Here is a 19,397-nt window from a genome sequence, read left to right as displayed (position 1 = left end):
ATTGAAGAATTATTTTCAATTTGGACGAACTTTCAGTGGAGTGGAATTTGAGTGAAAAATTATTTGAGTCAATAATTTTTTGGGCAAATAATTTTTAGTGGATGATGTCACTCCGGAAGAATAACGCGGGTTGAATTTTGGATGTGATGGATTACGAGTGCCAGTTGTTGTCCTCCTTCTCACGCTTTTACTTCAGGTGATGATGGGGATAGGAAGGGATAAAAAAAAAAACATTGTTTTCTCACACACTCATCGTCAAGCCTAGGCCTCCTGCGGTTCACCAGACAGGAGGACAGACTATTATCACAATAGATGAGCCCAACTTTCAATCCATGAAGAAAAAATAACATGGATTTCACCACCAGCTGTCATCCAAACGAAACGGAAAAGATACGCCCGATAAAATTGAATTTCACGATAAAAATGTCGACTATTCAATTTTCAAATTCCCCTTCAACAATTTTAATCATCCGGATAAAGAAAAATTGTGATCGGAATATTTTTTCGAAATTTTCAAAAATTTCTGGAGAACTTTACAGAAATTTTTTTTTTTGAAACAAAAAAAAATCGAAAACCAAAAATTTGTTTTTTTTTATATTCTGAAACAATACGCCATTTAAATTGTTCAAACAATTTTCCTATTCCAATTTTTAAAAAATTTTTCAAAACCTTTCCAAAAATTTTTTGAAAATTTGGAAAAAATATTTCGATTACATTTTTTTTTACGCGGGCATGAAAGTGATATTCGAATAAATAAATTCCTTCACATACAACCCTAAAACCGATTATATTAATAATTAAAATAATTATTGGAGAATAAAATTGGGATGAAAAAAATGTTTTTTTATTGAAGATCTGGAGAATCCAGCAAACATTTCAAAGTTACCATAATCCCATTAAAATTCTGAACTCAAAACGCGCTGATTGGCCCTGGAGGGATAACCAAATCCCCATATGCTAATGGCCCCACGTTAAATGTACATTAGTAATCGATATTATAGGTAATATTACCGAAAGTGAGTGCTGAATTCCACATTTGATAATGCAATTGAACTTACACAATACTCCATTGCCGTCAAGTGAATTTGAGGATAATTTCTGCTTTATGATTTCAGGGGGTGAACTCGTGGAACTTTAGCGCAATGGGTTTGCGGACACTGCTTTTGCTATGTAAGTATAATCTCCATCGATATCCAATAGCAGTCAAGATACTTGTCATTGCGCTTTCAACAGCCAAATAAAATTGGCCACCGAAACTTCCCAGAAAAATTTTCCAGAAATTTTTGGAAAATTTGGAAAAAATATTCCGATTACAATTTTACCCGGGGTTGCAGTAAAGTACGATTTTTCGCACAAGTTGCAAATTTGACAGATTAGATTCAAGGGCGAGATTGATGTGTTCCATTGAATAATCGTTATCACAGATGACTATATCCTAGACAAATGAATGGAATTTGGGGCTGCATACAATCATACCATAAACCGTGACGACCACGACCTCGATGAAAGCTAAGAGCGTCCTCGCCCAACACAATGAAGAAATCCACTTGCCATTGTTTTCAAATTTTTACATTTTTTCACTTCTGCGATATTATGATAAACACCTGCCATATTTCACCGACTGTTACTTCACCCTATGATGCCTCTGTCATAACATCCAATTAGTCATCAGCGATTAAACGATTATTTCACAATGATCCTCACAAAATTGCCTACCCTAAACAAATAAAAAGTATGATAAATGGGGAAAAGTAATGAATAGTCGTGACAAAGAGTAAAATAGCAGAGAAAGATGCGGTGGCATTACGTCTTTCGACAAATTACCCCGACATTTTCCACAAAAATCACTCGTCCATTACCACGACATTATCCTCAGGATTCAGTAAATATTGTCCATCCCTTAAAAAAAAAATCATGTAGCGTATGCATACCAAAATATACATATGTATTTTTTTAAATATATAATATACACATAATATATTTCATTTTTATGTATTAATAATGCATCTGTACAAGGGGAATTTTTTTCATAAAAAAGATTTTTTTTGATTGAAAATTTTTTTTTTTCAATTAAATTCTGGGTAGTGAAAATTTTTTACAAAATTAATTATTCCTTTTAAAAAAATCCCTTTGGAAATGATGTAGAATGGTCTGAAACATAAAAATACAACTTCGCCGACTCTTCTAGGAAATTAATAAATTGCGGAAGTTATTCCCCGAAAGGTGAAATTTCGTGAAATAATATTAAGGAGTAAGTCTGTGCCAAAATTCAGATGGACAGGTTCAGCTCTAGGGTTTGAGGACCTATTCCTCTTCGTCATGGGAGATTGTCGGCCATTTATGGAAGGCAATGGAGGGGAAAAGTCAAGGATAGGTGATAAGGAGTGGGAGATGATGAGGATATTGTAACCTCGGAGACTAGAACCCGATGGATAAAACGCAGTCGATTTATGATCTATCGTTTGACTCGCTCATCGATGGGGTCGAGCTATGAGTCAGGTGTTTTTCGATGATCAGGGCACGATGCATTGAATCTAAAAACGTTATAGTCGCGTCGATCTTTATTAATGGAAAGAGTAAATGTCAGTCCAGGGGTTACAGCAATTACTGTGGAGTTATTGCTCCTCGTAATGTCTTAGATTAAAAAAAAATCAGCCATTAATGGGAATCAATGGAATTGGATGATTCGATGATTAGGACTTCGAGTGAATTTCATGGAATATCCACATGAATTTGTCACTACCGGTATCTCTCAGCTCAAGTGAATCGACATTTTTATGCATATCCCATGAATATGGAAATTGAAAACTGGAAGAGCTAGTGCAATAGTATGAAGCCATGCTAAAAGCAATTTTCCCTTCTTCTGCAGCTTTGAAATATCGAATTGATACGAAAGTTTCGCCATTTCAATTTGCGAAGTGCCGCGGAATACGAGGCCGAGTGTTGGAATCTCGTTCAGCGACACTTTTTCGTTTTATTTTTTACGTTTATACCCGTAGACGTCCACCTGACGGATCTTTTTATTTCTCTCCTCTTGCTCGCGTTTTCTCCTTATGTTTTTTTTTTTTGTTTAAGTTTTTATTTTTTTCGTTATCCACTTTCAACTCGGGGGATCCTATTACTCCAGTTCCGATCTTGTCCGATACGATCTAAAGGAGGTGGAGGAGTAAAGAAAAAGCCAAGTTTTATCTCCATTTTCCGAGGCTTTACCATTTGCGATGAAATTGCTTTTCCACCATGTGTCTCTCTAATTCACTCCGAGTTTTTATCCCTTTTCTCTTGTTTCCTCGAAATTTCTCACTCATCGCGATACAATCGCTTTTATACCCGTTGCAGTCCCTCGATGGAAAATTAATTATCGCGCGCCATCGCATTAATTGTAATCTCTAATTGTGATCCTCTTATGTTAAATAATATTATCGGGTTATTTAAACAGTAGGAATTATTATTCAAGATTATCTGATTATTTATGGTTAAGAGGTACTTTCGAGGGGTTTTTCATTTTCGAATATGGAATTAATTATTTCGGGCAATAATTGATGTCAAGGGATTTCATGTGATTTCACATGATTTTCGTGACTTGCAATATTTGCGAAAAATATTAATTTGTTTAGAAAATTTGAACAAGATAATTATCAATATAATTTTGACAAGAAAAATTACTGAAAAAATGGATGGTCCAGACCGGGATTCCCAGCATCGGGTGCTCTTTAATTCGAAAAAAATCGAGAAATCTTTCGCTTTTTTTTTTTTTTTGGAAAAACCCACACCAAGAATGTACCTCCGGAAAGACATAAATTTTTTTTAAATCCGGAAATATAAAAAAAAACTTTGGAAGAGGGAATTTTGTACCCCCGCAAAATCCAAGAAATACTGTAATAGTCTCGTTCCGAAAAGTTTAGTTGGAATTCTTGACTAGTCCGCTCGTAAAAATTATCACCAATTCTTCCGTCTATGAATGTCTCCTTTTTTCAGGAGTTTGTGCAGTCAATGTGAACTGCAATTTCCCTCAAACCATTCTTCGCAAAAAATGAATCCATTCACCCTCGATCTATATTCCCATAAATCGTCGTTAAAAATAATAAGGTCGTAACACATCAGGACTTTCACACAGTGCAGGTGGAATACATTCACCTCTCAATGATGTTTAGCCACCAAAAAATTCTGGAAAACGCGGAAAAGCAAAAAAGCCGCGGTTCACACGCCGAGAAAAAAAATATATTTGCAGATCAATTCCACACCCGTCTTACCGTACATATAGTTAGTGTATTTTTTATCGCGAGTTTTATGTCGAGAAGGATATTGTCAACTAAAATATTTATTATAGCTGTTAATTAAATATAAATGGACGACCAGCAGACCGGGTAAAAAAAATTGTAATCGGAATATTTTTTTCTAAATTTTCAAAAAGTTTCTGGAAAACTTTTCAAAAATTTGTTTCGGAAATTTTTTTTTATTTTGTAGAAATTTTCGCGAATATAATTTTCTCTTTTAATTATCCTGTTACTTTCTCCCTTTTTTGATTTTTCAATATTCTCAAAAAAAAGGCCATCTAAATTATAAAAAAAAAATTCCAATTCAAATTTTTGAAAAATTTTTCAAAACCTTTCCCAAAAAAAAAATGTTTTTTTTTTTCGATTTTTCATAAAAAAAATTTTCTGAAAAGTTTTCCAGGAATTTTTGGAAAATTTGGAAAAAATTCCGATTACATCTTTTTTTACTCGGGAGTAAATGATTGAGAGAAACGGCGGGAAAATATTTATAGGGAAGAATATTTATTTCCGAGTGCATTCCCACGTAAATATGGAATGACATCGAACCGGAAGGAAGAGGGGGTGTCTTACAACAAATGAATTCAATTAATCTCAGAAATCTTGAGGAAACATCTTCACTCCACTGCAGCAAACTGAAAACTGTACATCCGAACTCGCGTCACGTCTCCCGTAAATTTACTACAAGTAATGACATCTGGAAGGAGTTAATTATCGAAGACGATGAAATGTAATGGAGATAGACATTTTGCGTGTGTTGGATTTCCATCGTCTGTGTTTCCGGTTTCTACCCCACACTTCCTTCAAGTGATTCATTTGTTTACTATACACCACCTGCTATTATCTTGAACAGTTTCCCATCAACCCGAGGTATTGAATTTGTGGTACGTTAATAACTCTTGGTTCATTGATAAGAAGGAAATTATATTCAATAGGGAATTACTTCATTCCATTGTAAATGAATTATGAAATCTCTTCAGCTCTTGTTTATGAGACTTTCATTTTATCACACCGGAAGTTTCAATTTTAATGGTACAAACAGTTAATACATTTTCCGGAGTTGTTTTCAATTGAAATTCATTCCAGGAGATTTACACAGAGAAAAATACGAATTCACTTCAATTTTATAATATTCTCAAAAAAAAAAAACAAAGTACTTGAAGAAAGTCCGTGGATCTCGGTACGTGGGGATGAATTTTAATACGGAAATCGTGGGGTTGGGACAGGGTATGTCCATGTTTTCATCCCCCAACGAAAATATCGCAATATGAACATTTCAATTTATTTCTCCCGTCCATCTTTATTAAATTCCTCCATGAGGACAACCGCAGGGGTTCCCCGGGCAATATAAAACTTCGGTTCGATTTAATTCGAATTCAATTATAGTTCGCCTCGATATTAAACTCTGACATGTATCCCGGGTATTGTTTCTCCCAGAAACTTGGCTCTCACCAAAACCACGGATACCAATGGCATAATAAACTGAGAATAGTATCACGTATCTCCTGCCCGTAGATTTTCCTGAAAATACATGCATCCGAGTATTTATACGGTCTTTCGTGAAAAACCTCTCAGTTTTCGCATGAATAAAATCGTATACATGCTCCGTAGAAAATTTTTAAATTACCCCGGGGGACACTTTTCCTGGGATGAAATAAAATAAAATAGACAGCTGGGAAAATGTCATTTCACCCAAAATTTATGGCACCGCTCTAGTCTAAATCCGCGATATTTCTACATCTGCAATAATCGGAAATAAAAATCGAGGATATCGATCTTTTAAAAGAGGTAATTTCGATCATTTCGGGATATTCATGATTTTGGTGATCAATGCGATTTCATTCTGACAGTCAATCGATATCCCTATAAAAAAAATCTAATGTAAAGTTTTTTGAGGCCGGTTTATTCGATATATATATATTTATATATTTTTATTATATTTTTATTTTAAAATTGGTTCTTTCGTCCTTTTTTTTTCGTGCTTTAAAAATTCGTGTAATTTTCTTTTACAAACGGGAAATCTTCAAAAAAACATTACATTAGACCTTTTAATTTAATAATCTCTCTGATTCTAGCTCAGAGTCTGAATCTGAATATTTGAATTCCTTGAATTAAAAAATTTCTTTGAAATTCCTTGAATGTTTGAATCTGAATGTTTAAAAAAAATTCACCAGAAATTTCGGAGACAGATTTGTGGCAATGACGACGATTGTGAGCTCATGTGGTAATTACAATTCTATCATACATGAAATAAAAAAGGGAGGAAGCATTGGGGTACGAAATGAGCAGCTATGATGCATGCAAATAAACACATAACATACGTCAGAGAATGTCAAAACTTTCTACTTCATCTCGTCAGTGCATCATGGATCTGTAATAAACCTACATCAACATCTCGCATAAATACTATTTTTCCCCTTTCCTTCTCATTATTCCACCGGTCTTACACGTGCCAAACGAATCGTATTTTCTTGTTTATGAGTATCAAATAAAAAAGTGAAGTGAAGTGAAGTTCTCCGTAATTATCTCGCTCACTGATAAATTTTCTACTTCCAATTATCGTTTGCAGGAGTTGTAAAGGTTTTTTACTGGTTTATTTTTTTAATAGCGAGATAAGATGAGAGTCGGAGTGGCGGTCTGTGAATTTGGAAGTTTTATCGGATTTTGGATAAAAATGGTTGGCAATTTATATTTTTTGGGGATTTCGTTTTAGTTCTGGCTGGGGTTTTCGAGGTGATGGTAATGACTGGATTTTCCGAGGGGAAGTCACGTGGTATGAATGTGATTAGAGGATGTGGGGTGGTCTTTGGGGGTGTCACGTGCTTCCAATCACGTGTTGAAAGCTTCTGGGAGCTTGAGTACTTCGGCTTTTGATCTTGAGTGGTATAGGTTGCGTCGAAGATGCTGTCGGGCTGGATGACCTCTCAGAATACCCTTTTCATTCCCTGAATTTAAATTATTTAAAGTAGATTTAATTATATAATTAGTACTTTGAGTTTATATACTCAATATTAATTTTATTGGAAATTTCTTGTTGTAGGATTTTTTACTGCGATTTTTATATCATTTATTTTCATTTATATTTTATTTTCTGTTGCAGGTATCGCAGTCAGTCTGAGATCTGCCGATTGTGCAAAGGTGAGGTAATCATTTATATTCAGCTCTGGTCATAGTTTTCAGCGATAATGTCAATTTCTCTTGCCACTCAATCTCAATTATGAAATCCAATTATTCAGTCACTACTCGGGTGAAAAACAATTCTAATCGGAATATTTTTTTCCGAATTTTCAAAAAAATTCTGGAAAGCTTTTCAGAAAAGGTTTTTTGTGAAACGAAAAAAATTGGAAAACGAAACAATTTTATTTTTCGAAAAGGTTTTGAAAAGTTTTTCCAAAATTTGAATATGAATTTTTTTTTATAATTTAGATGGCGTTTTTTTTCAGAATATGGAAAAATCAAAAAAGTAAGAAAACAATACTATAGTTACAAGAAAAATTATATTCGCAAAAATTTCTGGAGAATTATAAAAAAAATTCCCGGAAGAAATTTTTGGAAAATTTCTGAGAAATTTTGGAAAATTTGGAAAAAATATTCTGATTACAATTTTTTTTCCTCGGGTATCTTCTCTAAATTTCAATATCTCACACCCCGATTTCTAGTATACGACTTTAGAGATGCAATAACCCAAAGTTGGAGGAGACGTGAAAACTTTGCAGGACTAATACAATTACGTGAACTGGCTTTCACGTAATTTCCAGATATTCCTTGGCAAGTTGATACTGGATATCATTGGACGAATAAATTCGCGTGATTCTCGCAATCTGAATTTCAAACTTGCTGCGCATATCCGAATAATAGATATGACTGTTCCTTGAAGTGGAGGTGAAAATCAAAATTTATGAATTGCTTGCATTATTCAGAAGTTGGTCAGAACTTTGTCTGCATAATTAACTCCAGGATTTGCTGGTGACACTCGTCAGTGGGAATTAATCAATTCAGTCGAATTGTTCCACCACTTGGCGTGAATAGTCCGAGGGTAAATATTCTCGGAGATATTTGTCCGGTAGGAAAGATGCTTTCATGTTTACACGAGTGCTTTCTCATGTTGAAACTGTTCTGACACCATAACTCCACTGTGCACGACAATTTTACGCAGTGACATGGACTAGCGTAAACAAAAATGGACATTTCCATCCAATTTTTAAGCCCCTATCAAAAAACAAATAAAAAATATCCATAATATTCATTGAAATTAAAATTAATTAATTGAACTGAAATATATTTTAAGAACGAGAGAATTCTTTCAAATCTTGAGGAATGACATAAAAAATTTGATGACACTTCACATTTCATGACTCTTTACCGTTTCTTAAGGTAATTTTTACGCCATTCGCATGGGAATTTTTCCACCTGTTTTCCGCCTGTGCAATGAGGTTTGAACCTGGAATTGACGGTGAGGGCTTTAATCTCATCCCGGTGTTAATTTTCCTTGTGATTTTTCTCGTCGGGTTTGTTTTCTCGATGTCCAGTGTTTTCTTTCCGTCACAAAAGCCGTTACGAGCGAGAATCCCATTGGCCGCTGGCGAAGATGCGCATAATACCCCGTTACGTCAGTCTGGAACTAGACTCGAGAATTCCCCATTGTTTTGCCAATCTGATGCACCACCGGAAGCTCGACGCTTCTGTACTTGAGATAAGGTAAATATCTCCCTTGGTATGACCACTGGAAACTGACGGACGTACCCCGCCCCCTCATCGCTCTTTTACTACTGGCTATTTCGATGGGATAATGGGCCAGTCGAAAATGAATTTTCAGATTTTCCCCAGGACCCCAACAAACGAGAACGGAATTCATTCATTTTTCCATATCCCCCGCTAAAAAATATAAAAATCAATAAAATATTTAGAAAAAATTCTGAAAAAAAACCCGAGAGAAAATTCTCTGAATTTTCCTCCAATAAAAAAAACATATTTGATATTCCCTATGTTTTCTTAGAGATGAATTGTTTACATCAGGAGGAATGACTTTGGCATGAATTTTGAAGGTAGAATAGTATCTCGTAATTTCTGGTGTTGATTCTTTTATCCCCAGCTGTTGTGAATACAGACGAAGGAACTCCGTTACAGTCTCTTCGCCCCAGACATTGTCCCGTAAAGAACATTGGAGCACTGTTCAACGAACATCCTGTGCCACTCTTTCGTTCACCTCAGCGTACATCCGTGTACATCTGTCTCGGAATTTTTTTACACCACCCAACAAGGGACCTTTTTCACCCCGTCTCTATCTTCCTCAACTTCTCTTTTCCTCCGCCAACTTGTTTTCCAGCTACATTCTATCTCTTGTATTTACGAACATTTCTCTCACGTGTATATCTACGCGTATTGTTCCGTAACGCTCGTAACGCTCGAGTTCGCCGTTACGCTATTGTATCCTTCGATCGTTTGCGTCTCCCGCACCCAACAACCAGTGACATTACACTCGATTGTCCCTTATTCTGTCAAAACACTCCTCCTTCACCACCTGCACTTCTCTCCCTCTGCGAATTCCCATAAAATCCGCAGAAATCGACATTTTCCACACGGCGTGCGTAAAGTGGCATTTTACGCACGCCCCGCAATATTCTGTCAAAACACTCCTTCACCACCGGCACTTGTTCACTCCCTCTGCTAATGCCCAGAAAAGCTGGCAAAATCAATATTTTTACCCCACCGTGCGTAAAGTGGTATTTTACGCACCCGGGGCGTGCATAAAACTCCACGTTCAACCCCTTTGTTTAGACTCGTGGGATTATATCATTAGAATACTTGTCTTTAGCTCCAGCTATCAACCTCCCACGAGGCCAAATATTTTCAACATGACTCTTATCACTTCACGACACGTAGAAATGATTGATGAAGAGGAATCGTGGCTCTCTCGCCGATTGGAGTACAAAAGAGCCTTGGGAAGTGAACTTGCACGAATTCCGCTGCCGAAGGTTATGCGACTCGAATAAACTTCCACGGATGCGTAACACAGACGACGTGTCTCCATTTCCGTTTCATTCCTCTTCTCCTTTAGTAGAGTTAAATTTTCTCCAGGGCAGCATTACATCAACCCTTCTCTGGGGATGTTCAACCGGATGTTATTCAATCCACTTCTTGTACGAAATTCGAAAAAATTAACAAATTGTGCTTTGAGAGGATATGAAATATCCACTGCCACCGGAATAACTTTTTCTTTGAACATCAAAGGAGAACCCTAAAAAGGGAATACTAATGCGAGCTATTTAATTTTTGTAAAATAATTGAATTTCCCTGTTCCGTGATAAAACGAAATTTTTATTTGTTCGTATAAAATTTTTATTCTCGCGTTCGCAATTGCAGTTCCATTTCCAACCTGGGATATGAATTTCATAATTAAAGCTGACGGTAGGATTTTTATTATCCACTTTCGTCAGAGATAAAATTTTAATATCATTTTTATTTTTTCCTAATGTCTTGCCCGATGAACTCGTCATTCTGGATTTATCTGAGATTAATCTGATCTCCAAAGGTTGCAATTATAATTAATACCCCACAGGATGTCAATCCCTTTCTCTTTCAAGTCTCATCATAAAGAGTATCCCGGGTAAAAAAAAATTGTAATAGGAATATTTTTTCCAAATTTAAAAAAATTGTCTGGAAAACTTTTCGGATTTTTTTTTTGCAACAAAAAAAAATTGGGAAAGAAAACAATTGTATTTCTGGGAAATGATTTCGAAAATTTTTCAAACATTTGTTTCGGAAAATATTTTTTATAATTTTCTCGAAATTTTTGCGAATATAATTTTTTTTCTTCATTATACTGTTGTTTTCTTCCTTTTTTGATTTTTCAATATTCTCAAAAAAACGCCATCTAAATTATAAAAAAAATGTTCCCATTCAAATTTTTCAAAAATTTCTCAAAACCTTTCCGGAAAATAAGCTTCTTTTTTTTTCCAATTTTTTTTTGTTCGATAAAAAAATTTCTGAAAAGTTTTCCAGAAATGTTTGAAAATTCGGAAAAAATATTCCGATTACTTTTTTTGCCCGGGATACGTTTCTCCTTGAATGTTTTTTTTTTTTCACTTCATGGTACTTTATTACCACTGAGTGCTAATAAAAACAGCGACCGGGAGCATCTCCGAGTATATGGTACCTCTATGGAGACGCTTTTAGACGTACGAGACGTACATATCCTACTTTCACTGAGCGTCTCATCTTGTAATTGCAATGTGAATTTGTACCGAGTATTCTAAAGTCGTTCGTGTATTTACACGCTATTTTGGAGTTTAGCGGGATTGAAAGTGTAACGTCATTTTAAATCCTCTCGCAGTGCCATTTCTAATAATTATTCTTCCAATTGCGCGACGAAAAAATTTACAATCAAATATATCAAGAGGAATCACGCAAAAATTTGCAATTCAATTTTTTCGCAGATGAGAAAATTCATAACGATTGCTATTCCTCAAATTCCACAATTTTCAATATAATATGAGTTCAAATAAATAATTACATTATAAATTATTCATTAAAAAAAAACATTACCAACAATTTTCTTTAATTCAATTACTCCATGAATTTTTTTGTATTGACTTTTATTTTTTAAATAGTTTTCAATAAAATAATTTACTTTATTCAATTTATTTATTTTTATTTAATGCAAAATTGGTGGTTAATGGAAGTTTGTGTTTAATTTTGAATATTGAAGAGCAGTTCAGGGGGAAATACGGAAAAATAATGAAAATATAGGATCAGTTGAGAATAATTCGTCAAATATTCGAGGATGCTTCCCAACGCACCTCTGGATTTCACATTTCTACCTTTCCCTCGTAAGTCCTTGAGACCCGGTGCTGGTAAAACTAGAGCAAAACCCGTTGCCCTGGTAAAGGTCTGATCCTCTCTCGGCAAATGGCATCGCGTGCCTCGCAACATCGGGATTACTCGTGTTTTCTACCTACAAGTAACATTAAATCTCCTGAGATTCGCGCAAGTGTGCCCTCTAAAAGAGCCACAAATAATTTGCCCAATATCAATTACTGGCGCTGAACAGAAAAAAAATGGTGTCAAATTTTCGCCAGTCCGTTGATTCCACTGAATTAATTAATGAAATATTAAAAAAAAATTGTAATCGGAATATTTTTTCTAAATTTGCAAAAAATTTCTGGAAAACTTATCAGAAAGTTTTTCTTTCGAAACAAAAAAAAATTGGGAAACAAAACAGGTGTATTTTTGGAAAATGCTTTGAAAAGTTTTTCAAAGATTTGTTTCGGAAATTTTTTAAATAATTTTCTAGAAATTTTTGCGAATATAATTTTATAAGAAGATTATAAGATAAGATAATAGATTGAGATTATAAAAAAAAAATTCAAAACCTTTCCAAAAAATAAAATTGTTTTGTTTCCCGATTTTTTTTTGGTTCACAAAAAAAATTCTGAAAAATTCTTCAGAAATTTTTTGGAAATTCGAAAAAAATATTCCGATAACATTTTTTTTCACCCGAATAATCAAAGAGATTATTCATTGGTGAAATCACCGAATCACATTAATGGAAATCAAATGAAAATATGAAATGGGCAGAAAAATCCGTCGAAATCAATTCCACTCCGAAATCATGTAAAATCCGCAATTATCTGAATGAATCACCAATTGATGATTCCGAAAATAATGAATTCGAGTCAAATTTCAAGAAATTGAAGCATGCAAATGAAAATAGAAAATTCTCCTTTATACTCTGTCGCTGTTAAATATTTCAAGTGTAATTTTCCAACGAAGAGTCCACGGATGGATTCAATTTTTCCCAAGGCCTCTGCCGATAAATCACTGAGGGCGGGTGAGTCCTCTTCATGAAAGTGAAATTTTCATGTCGCTTTCTCTGGAGTTTGCGGCACTTCCGGGCCCGGGGGATTCAATCTACCCGGATTCACAGCTGAACCGATAGAAATCTGACAATTCCGCAGATAATGGGTTTATAAAAGTCTGATGATCAGTGAATACGGGGCAAGGGGTGGGTTGTTTTGTCTTTTTTTACCTAATGGCGAGAAAAACAGGGGTGGAATGAGGGCGAGGCGGCGTCATTTCCGGAGGATGTTGTGCTGAAAGGAAAGCACAACGGGCGTTGGTTCCAGCGGTTAATGGTTATGAACGGGTGAGGGTAGTTTCCTTTCCATGTCGACAACCAACGGCTTTCCCGGAGTTTCGTTAACCCAGGAGTTCGACCAGGTCGGTCTCTAAGAAAATACTAGTATCCATTTTTCTCAGAAAAATCTCCTTAATTTATTAAAAAACAAGAGAATAGTCTACAATTTCCTTTTAAACCAATTCTTATATATAAATATGAATTTTTTAAAATTATTCATTTCAAATTTTTGGTGAAAGAGAATACCACCGAATACCACTAGCTTGATAAAATTTATTTGATGTATTGACTAGCCGTCAACCAACATTGAAACTTCAACATCGCTCCCAATTAGGCAACGTCCCAATTAGGACTGGATCATACATGATCTTTGTGAAATTCATACCAACCGCGTCCCCGTCGCGAATCCTGGGTAACGCCGAGCGCTGAGTTTTTAATTGAAGAATGATGCACTCCTATTTATAATTATCAAACTTCCAGGAATCCGAAGACTCCGAACGTGCGAGATTACCGGAGCTCCTGACGGAGCTTGACCTTGCGAGTCTCGAGGCCTCGGAGGAGGACATCGATGCCCTGAAGAAAGTTGTGAAACGTCTCGCCCCGGCGAAAAATGGCGAGTACCAAGTCTTCCAAGGTTGTTAATCTCCCGGACTAATAAGCGATATAACTCCCCCAGTAAATTAACTCACTGTAATTTCTTTCTCCCCAAATTGCCCCAGTTTTCTTCGGGAACGAGGAGCTCCTGAAAGAGTGGCTGTCTGGAGCGGGTAGCTATAACACTAACCACTGTCATCAGCACATAATATTCTTTCCCATTAAATAGTAGCTAGTGACCATAACACTGAACATAACGATCCTCCACGTAACAAAATATTCCACCTTCAATTGGTCAATCATTTATAATTACTTGTGATAATTGTAGGTTTGGGTCAGCCAGGCGTTGACTTCCCCATGCTGACGACAATTCCAACAACAGCATTCAGCTGTCGAGGGCTGAAGGGCGGCTACTACGCTGATTTGGAAACAAATTGCCAGGTGAATCCTCTCCTAAAGATTACTCCTCCCGTCAAATCTATCACCACTTCACGGCAAATGACTCCAACACATTTCCGAAACCTCGTAGAAGAAAACCTGTTTTTCTGATTAGTATCTAAAGATGAAAAAATGAATGATAATTTTTTAATTCTAGGTTTTCCACATCTGCGATAACGGTCGAAAGATCTCATTCCTCTGCCCCAATGGCACAATCTTCCAGCAATCTCAGCTGATCTGCGACTGGTGGTTCAAGGTCGACTGCAGCAAGTCTACTGAGCTGTATGAGCAAAGCGCTGAACAGCTAGCCCAAGAGGAGCGCAAACGTGCCGATTTAAAACGCGTCAACTCCGAGTTCCATCGATCTGACAACAATTATCAAAATTCAAATTACGACGGTAAACAAAATGGCCGAACAAATCCATACGGTACCTCAAAGAACCAGCTTGACCAGCGTCCTGCCGATGCTAAATCATCTCGCACATTTGACCCAAGTCAAATCTACAATCAAAACTCCCGAAGTGGCAATCAATTCTCCCAGATCAACGATCTCGCTTCGAATTCCGGATTCACCCCATCTCATGAGTCAAAGGGAAAAAATCAAGAATCATATGCACCCCAATCCCGCACCTCAAATTACCAAAACATCGAGAGACAGCAGAATCAGCTTATCGAGGACCGCAGTGGAAAGCAATTCCAGGATCAAAGAGGCTCAAGCAAATACTCCTCGCTAGATAATTATTACACAACGGTGGGATCCCGGGATAATTCCCGAACTCCAAAATCCCGATCCCCTCACGACGATGAAGGTATCACAAGTCGTGGAACCCCGGCTTACACAGAAACCACAACATTCCGCACAAGTACACCCACTCCAATAAAGGAATATCAACAGCCAGCCGAGAGTGCAGCGTTTGCATCATCCCGGGGAAATCGATATAATAAGCCATACAATTCAAATCAGTACAACAGTTATTACAATCCAGCGACAAACGCTCCCCCACGAAGACCCACATTGCCACCAATTACATCGAAACCTCGTCAAGAGACGCCCCAGGGTATTCTAAAGCCAAAAGTCAAGATTCCGGACTATCCCTATCCAACATTTACCCCAATCTACCGTCCCCGCACAACAACCTACGACTCAACAACACAAACAACATCACCCCCCCAGACAAACACCTACTACAACCGCGATCGCACAACCAACTGGGAGACAACGACAAATTTATATACAACCGGTCAAGATTATCGCACAACCACTGAAACCATTTACCCAGAAGACACCACCAATACGTATCGCGGATCTCGCGTTACATCCACCGCGTACACAGCTACAACTTCAACTCCACCGACCACCTACATCAATTCCGAGACGTACGACAACAGCGTTGATACCCGAGATTATGCACGTACAGCTTACACAACGAGAGCATCACCAAGTATTACCCAGAGATATTCAACTGGTAGTCCATCCAGTGGTTTCCCTGCCACAGCAATTACCAAGTCAGCTATCAACGGTGTCACAGTGGATCAGAATTCGCTGAGTACTCACACCCAAGATGATAAACTTGGACGAACTAAGACATCATGGAAGAGTACCTCCCGAACATCCCAGAACTATCGGCAAAACGCTATAAGTCCATCCACTGAGAAGCCCCGTATAACTCAAGTTTCACCGCAGTCTCAAACTTCAAAAACTTCACCCCCTTACGACACGAGTATAACTTATCAAAATGGCAAGGTCATGTCGACATTAGGACCCTACGTGCCATTCACCAAGAATTATGCATACACGACGAGTACAGCGACTACTCAGCGTCCCGCAGTTTATACAGCCACTGTGCCAACCTATAGTACACCACAACCTCAGTATCGATCCAGTGCGAAAGCTGGAAGAATCCAGTATCCAGCGTCAGTCAACCGAGTACGTGGCAGTTCGACATACCTGCCTGACGCCAATTCAACTGTAAAACGCCCGTCAGATTCTAAATCACTGATAGAACGTGAACATGCATTCAATATGCTGGAATCACTGAGAGGTCTGGAGGGCACTATGCCGACTATTATTGGAAATACCAGCAGAAGTGGATTGACTATACCGCATTCCTCTAGCCCAGCAACTCTCCATTCTCTTGCTCTCTATTTTGCAACTGCTAGTGACGAATTCGGTGGATCTGATCAGGGGAAGACCGAGGAGTCTGCCGAAAAGCTACAGACTCCACTTCAAATTAATAAAACCGCAAAGATTGATCTTCCAACCACAATACTTACCGAGCACACGATAAACTCGTACGCAGAGCTGTTCAATCTCAACAATGCCCTCGAGACGAGCTCCAACAGCACTGAATCCGAGCAACAGAGTGGAGAAGTTGATTCCAATGATGACTTGGATCTTCAGCAGAGCGAGGGCCCAGTGACAGGTTCAAAAAAATCGAATAGCACTAAACTTCGGGAGCTTGCGCAAGTGTTCACACATGCATTATCAGCTTATCTTCAGGATCCTGCGACCTTCAAGAAGATCCTGGCTGAGATAAGACCGACTGCACCCCCAGGGCTGGACAATGAAGACGGATTCACCACGACGTCGATTCCTACCACTTCCGAGGACTACCCATCAGTCACAAAGGAGAAGGACGAAGTCCTGGACTTCTCGGAGGACGTCACTGCCCCCCGAAGACCAATTCTTCAGACAACCACAGAAATACCAACGACAACAGACGACGCAGGCTTCGGGTACTACACCACGTCTGTTACCTCGGAGTCCCAGTCCTCTAGCACCCTTCCACCCCCGGGTGATCAGAATTATTTGAATCCAACGAATGACTTTGCTTCAGCAGTGAACCACGCCTTCGACTCATCCAATGGAATCCAGAGCTTGTCCGGCCCCAGTGCTCCCAGTGGACCCACCTCCAACGATGCTCTCAACGACTACGAGAATTACTTTCCGGATACCCATCGACTAGGTGATTCCCACCGAAACTCCACTTACGAGCCCTACGGCAAATACGTTAAGCCAGTGAACTCAGTGCCAATTGGCGACAATTACGTTTCCTCGTCGACCCCAGCTACCTACCAGCAGACATTACCGCCGGAGAATCCTGGTGGCAATGTAATAACGTCCAATAAAAATTACAGAACTACCGGGGAGAACTCTGGTGAGCAGACGGAATCACCGGACGTAACGACCACAGTCGAGCCATTTCGTATCCGCTACTACGATACAACGACAATACGATCCGACGATAGTGACGAGTCGCTAGTTACAGCGAACAGCATCTACTCGAGTTACAACAATTACAATCGTCTGAATAATGCAGGTAGTGATGACAGTCGAGATGACACCGAGATATCTGAGATATCTGACCACAAAGAGGACGATGAGAAAAGCCATAACAATCACTGGACGTCATCGCCAACGGTGACCCAATTGTGGGAGAGTACAGTCTTCGTTGATCCAAAGCGTATAAATCAAGGATTGACATCGGAAGGTGTCAGTCAGACGTCGAGTGTGGAAGCATTCGGTAATGATCCCACCACCACAACGCATTCGTCAGTGCCAGTGACATCGGAGCTTTTGGTGACAGATGCATCGGGTGGTGTTACTTCAAGGAATAGTAACAGGGGCTCGGATCCAACGACTCCGTGGCAATGGGGTAACACCGACACCGACTCACCCACGGCATTCAGTCTTCTGCCAACGGCTTATTCAACTGAGCACACAGCAACACCCGCACCAATTTATACCACCAGATCGAGCATAACGACGACGATAACGTCGTCAGTTATTTCAACGAGTTCGTTGCCCCAGGCATCCTTGTTTCCGGTCAAAGCTAGATTCAAGAATACAATTGGCAATGCCACGGAGAACGAGATTGTCAGGGCCAAACAGATGTTTGGAGGACTCAATGATACCAGCACCGATGCTTTAATGAGGGTGATGAAGACCGCTGATCATAATGCAACGGTCAGGCAACTTGTTCTGCTGTTGATCAGCCACTGCACTGGACCGATGAATAAAACTAGGGAGGAGGAGAAGGAACAGCTGCTCAATGCACTGCTGAGCATGCCAGTTAATCAATTCACATCGGAGGAGTCGAAGGAGCTCGTCGCTGGGCTAAATAGGCTCAATATCCCGGATGACCTCGAGACACGAAGCACTACGAGAATTGTAACGTCTACGGAGCCCGTTGCCACGACTTTCAGGAGCAAAAAATCGAGGAGAATCAAGTCCAATGGGGATGAATCAACAGTGGAAGGGAGGGGGCGAGATTCAAGGGGAACTGAGGAGGAGACCAGTGTGTCTGATGGAAGGGCCCTGGAGCTGCTGCGCTCACTTTATACTGTCGCTGCCAAATGGGGTTGAAGCCTTCTGGTACATCCGGATTTGCTCATGATTATATTCTTCGGAGGGGGAATTTTAATGTCGTGTTGTTCCGGGTCAGGGTGAGGAGGATTCGCTGGCCAGCAATGAATCAATCTTTTGATTAGTTTGATTATTATTTTTTTAGGTTCTTGTGTGTGAGGGTTTGGGCAAATTTGGAACAAATTGCTGATGAATGCGTTAATTAGGTTGTTATGTGGGTGGATGAGAGGGGTTGGATGCTGGGTGTCTTTATTAATTAATAATTGAAGTGTGCTCTCAGCTTGTAAGGTAATTGGGGTAAATTCAATGGGCATCTTTCTATGAGTTACGGTTTTTTAAAGTAGGAGTTGTACTTAATTCCCTCGGCTCATGGTTTATGAGGTATGTTGAGGGCTGGGGGATGTTCGTCGGGTAGGTTTTAAGGAATTGAAAGGGAATTGGATGCACCGGAAACTTTTCTGGTGCTCTGGTGCCGATTAGGGCCGGATTTGGGGTAGTCTGAGGCTATCCGGATCACCCGAGTTAGTGATTGAGTTTTTCGAGCTCGAGCTTGATGATTTTATGTAAAATATGTTTGTACAGAGTGTGAATA

At 38.6% G+C, this 19,397-nt stretch overlaps 1 protein-coding gene across 1 annotated transcript in view; it reads left to right on the top strand.

Moving 5' to 3' along the window:
• The window catches only part of LOC105264583 (mucin-12), a 34,995-nt gene extending 15,598 nt beyond the window's left edge, over positions 1 to 19,397 (top strand). Inside the window, exons 2-7 of the mRNA XM_011301544.1 lie at positions 1,116 to 1,170; positions 7,372 to 7,409; positions 13,888 to 14,041; positions 14,127 to 14,174; positions 14,330 to 14,442; positions 14,597 to 19,397. Of these exons, the coding sequence (XP_011299846.1) occupies positions 1,143 to 1,170; positions 7,372 to 7,409; positions 13,888 to 14,041; positions 14,127 to 14,174; positions 14,330 to 14,442; positions 14,597 to 18,805 (4,590 nt within the window). The 5' untranslated portion in view covers positions 1,116 to 1,142 and the 3' untranslated portion in view covers positions 18,806 to 19,397. The remainder of the gene's footprint in view (positions 1 to 1,115; positions 1,171 to 7,371; positions 7,410 to 13,887; positions 14,042 to 14,126; positions 14,175 to 14,329; positions 14,443 to 14,596) is intronic.

The sequence above is a fragment of the Fopius arisanus genome, unplaced genomic scaffold (genome assembly GCF_000806365.1).
Source record: "Fopius arisanus strain USDA-PBARC FA_bdor unplaced genomic scaffold, ASM80636v1 scaffold00024, whole genome shotgun sequence".
Lineage (NCBI taxonomy): Eukaryota > Metazoa > Arthropoda > Insecta > Hymenoptera > Braconidae > Fopius > Fopius arisanus.
Note: the sequence above shows the minus strand (reverse complement) of the source record. Positions and strands in the feature narration are given on the sequence as shown.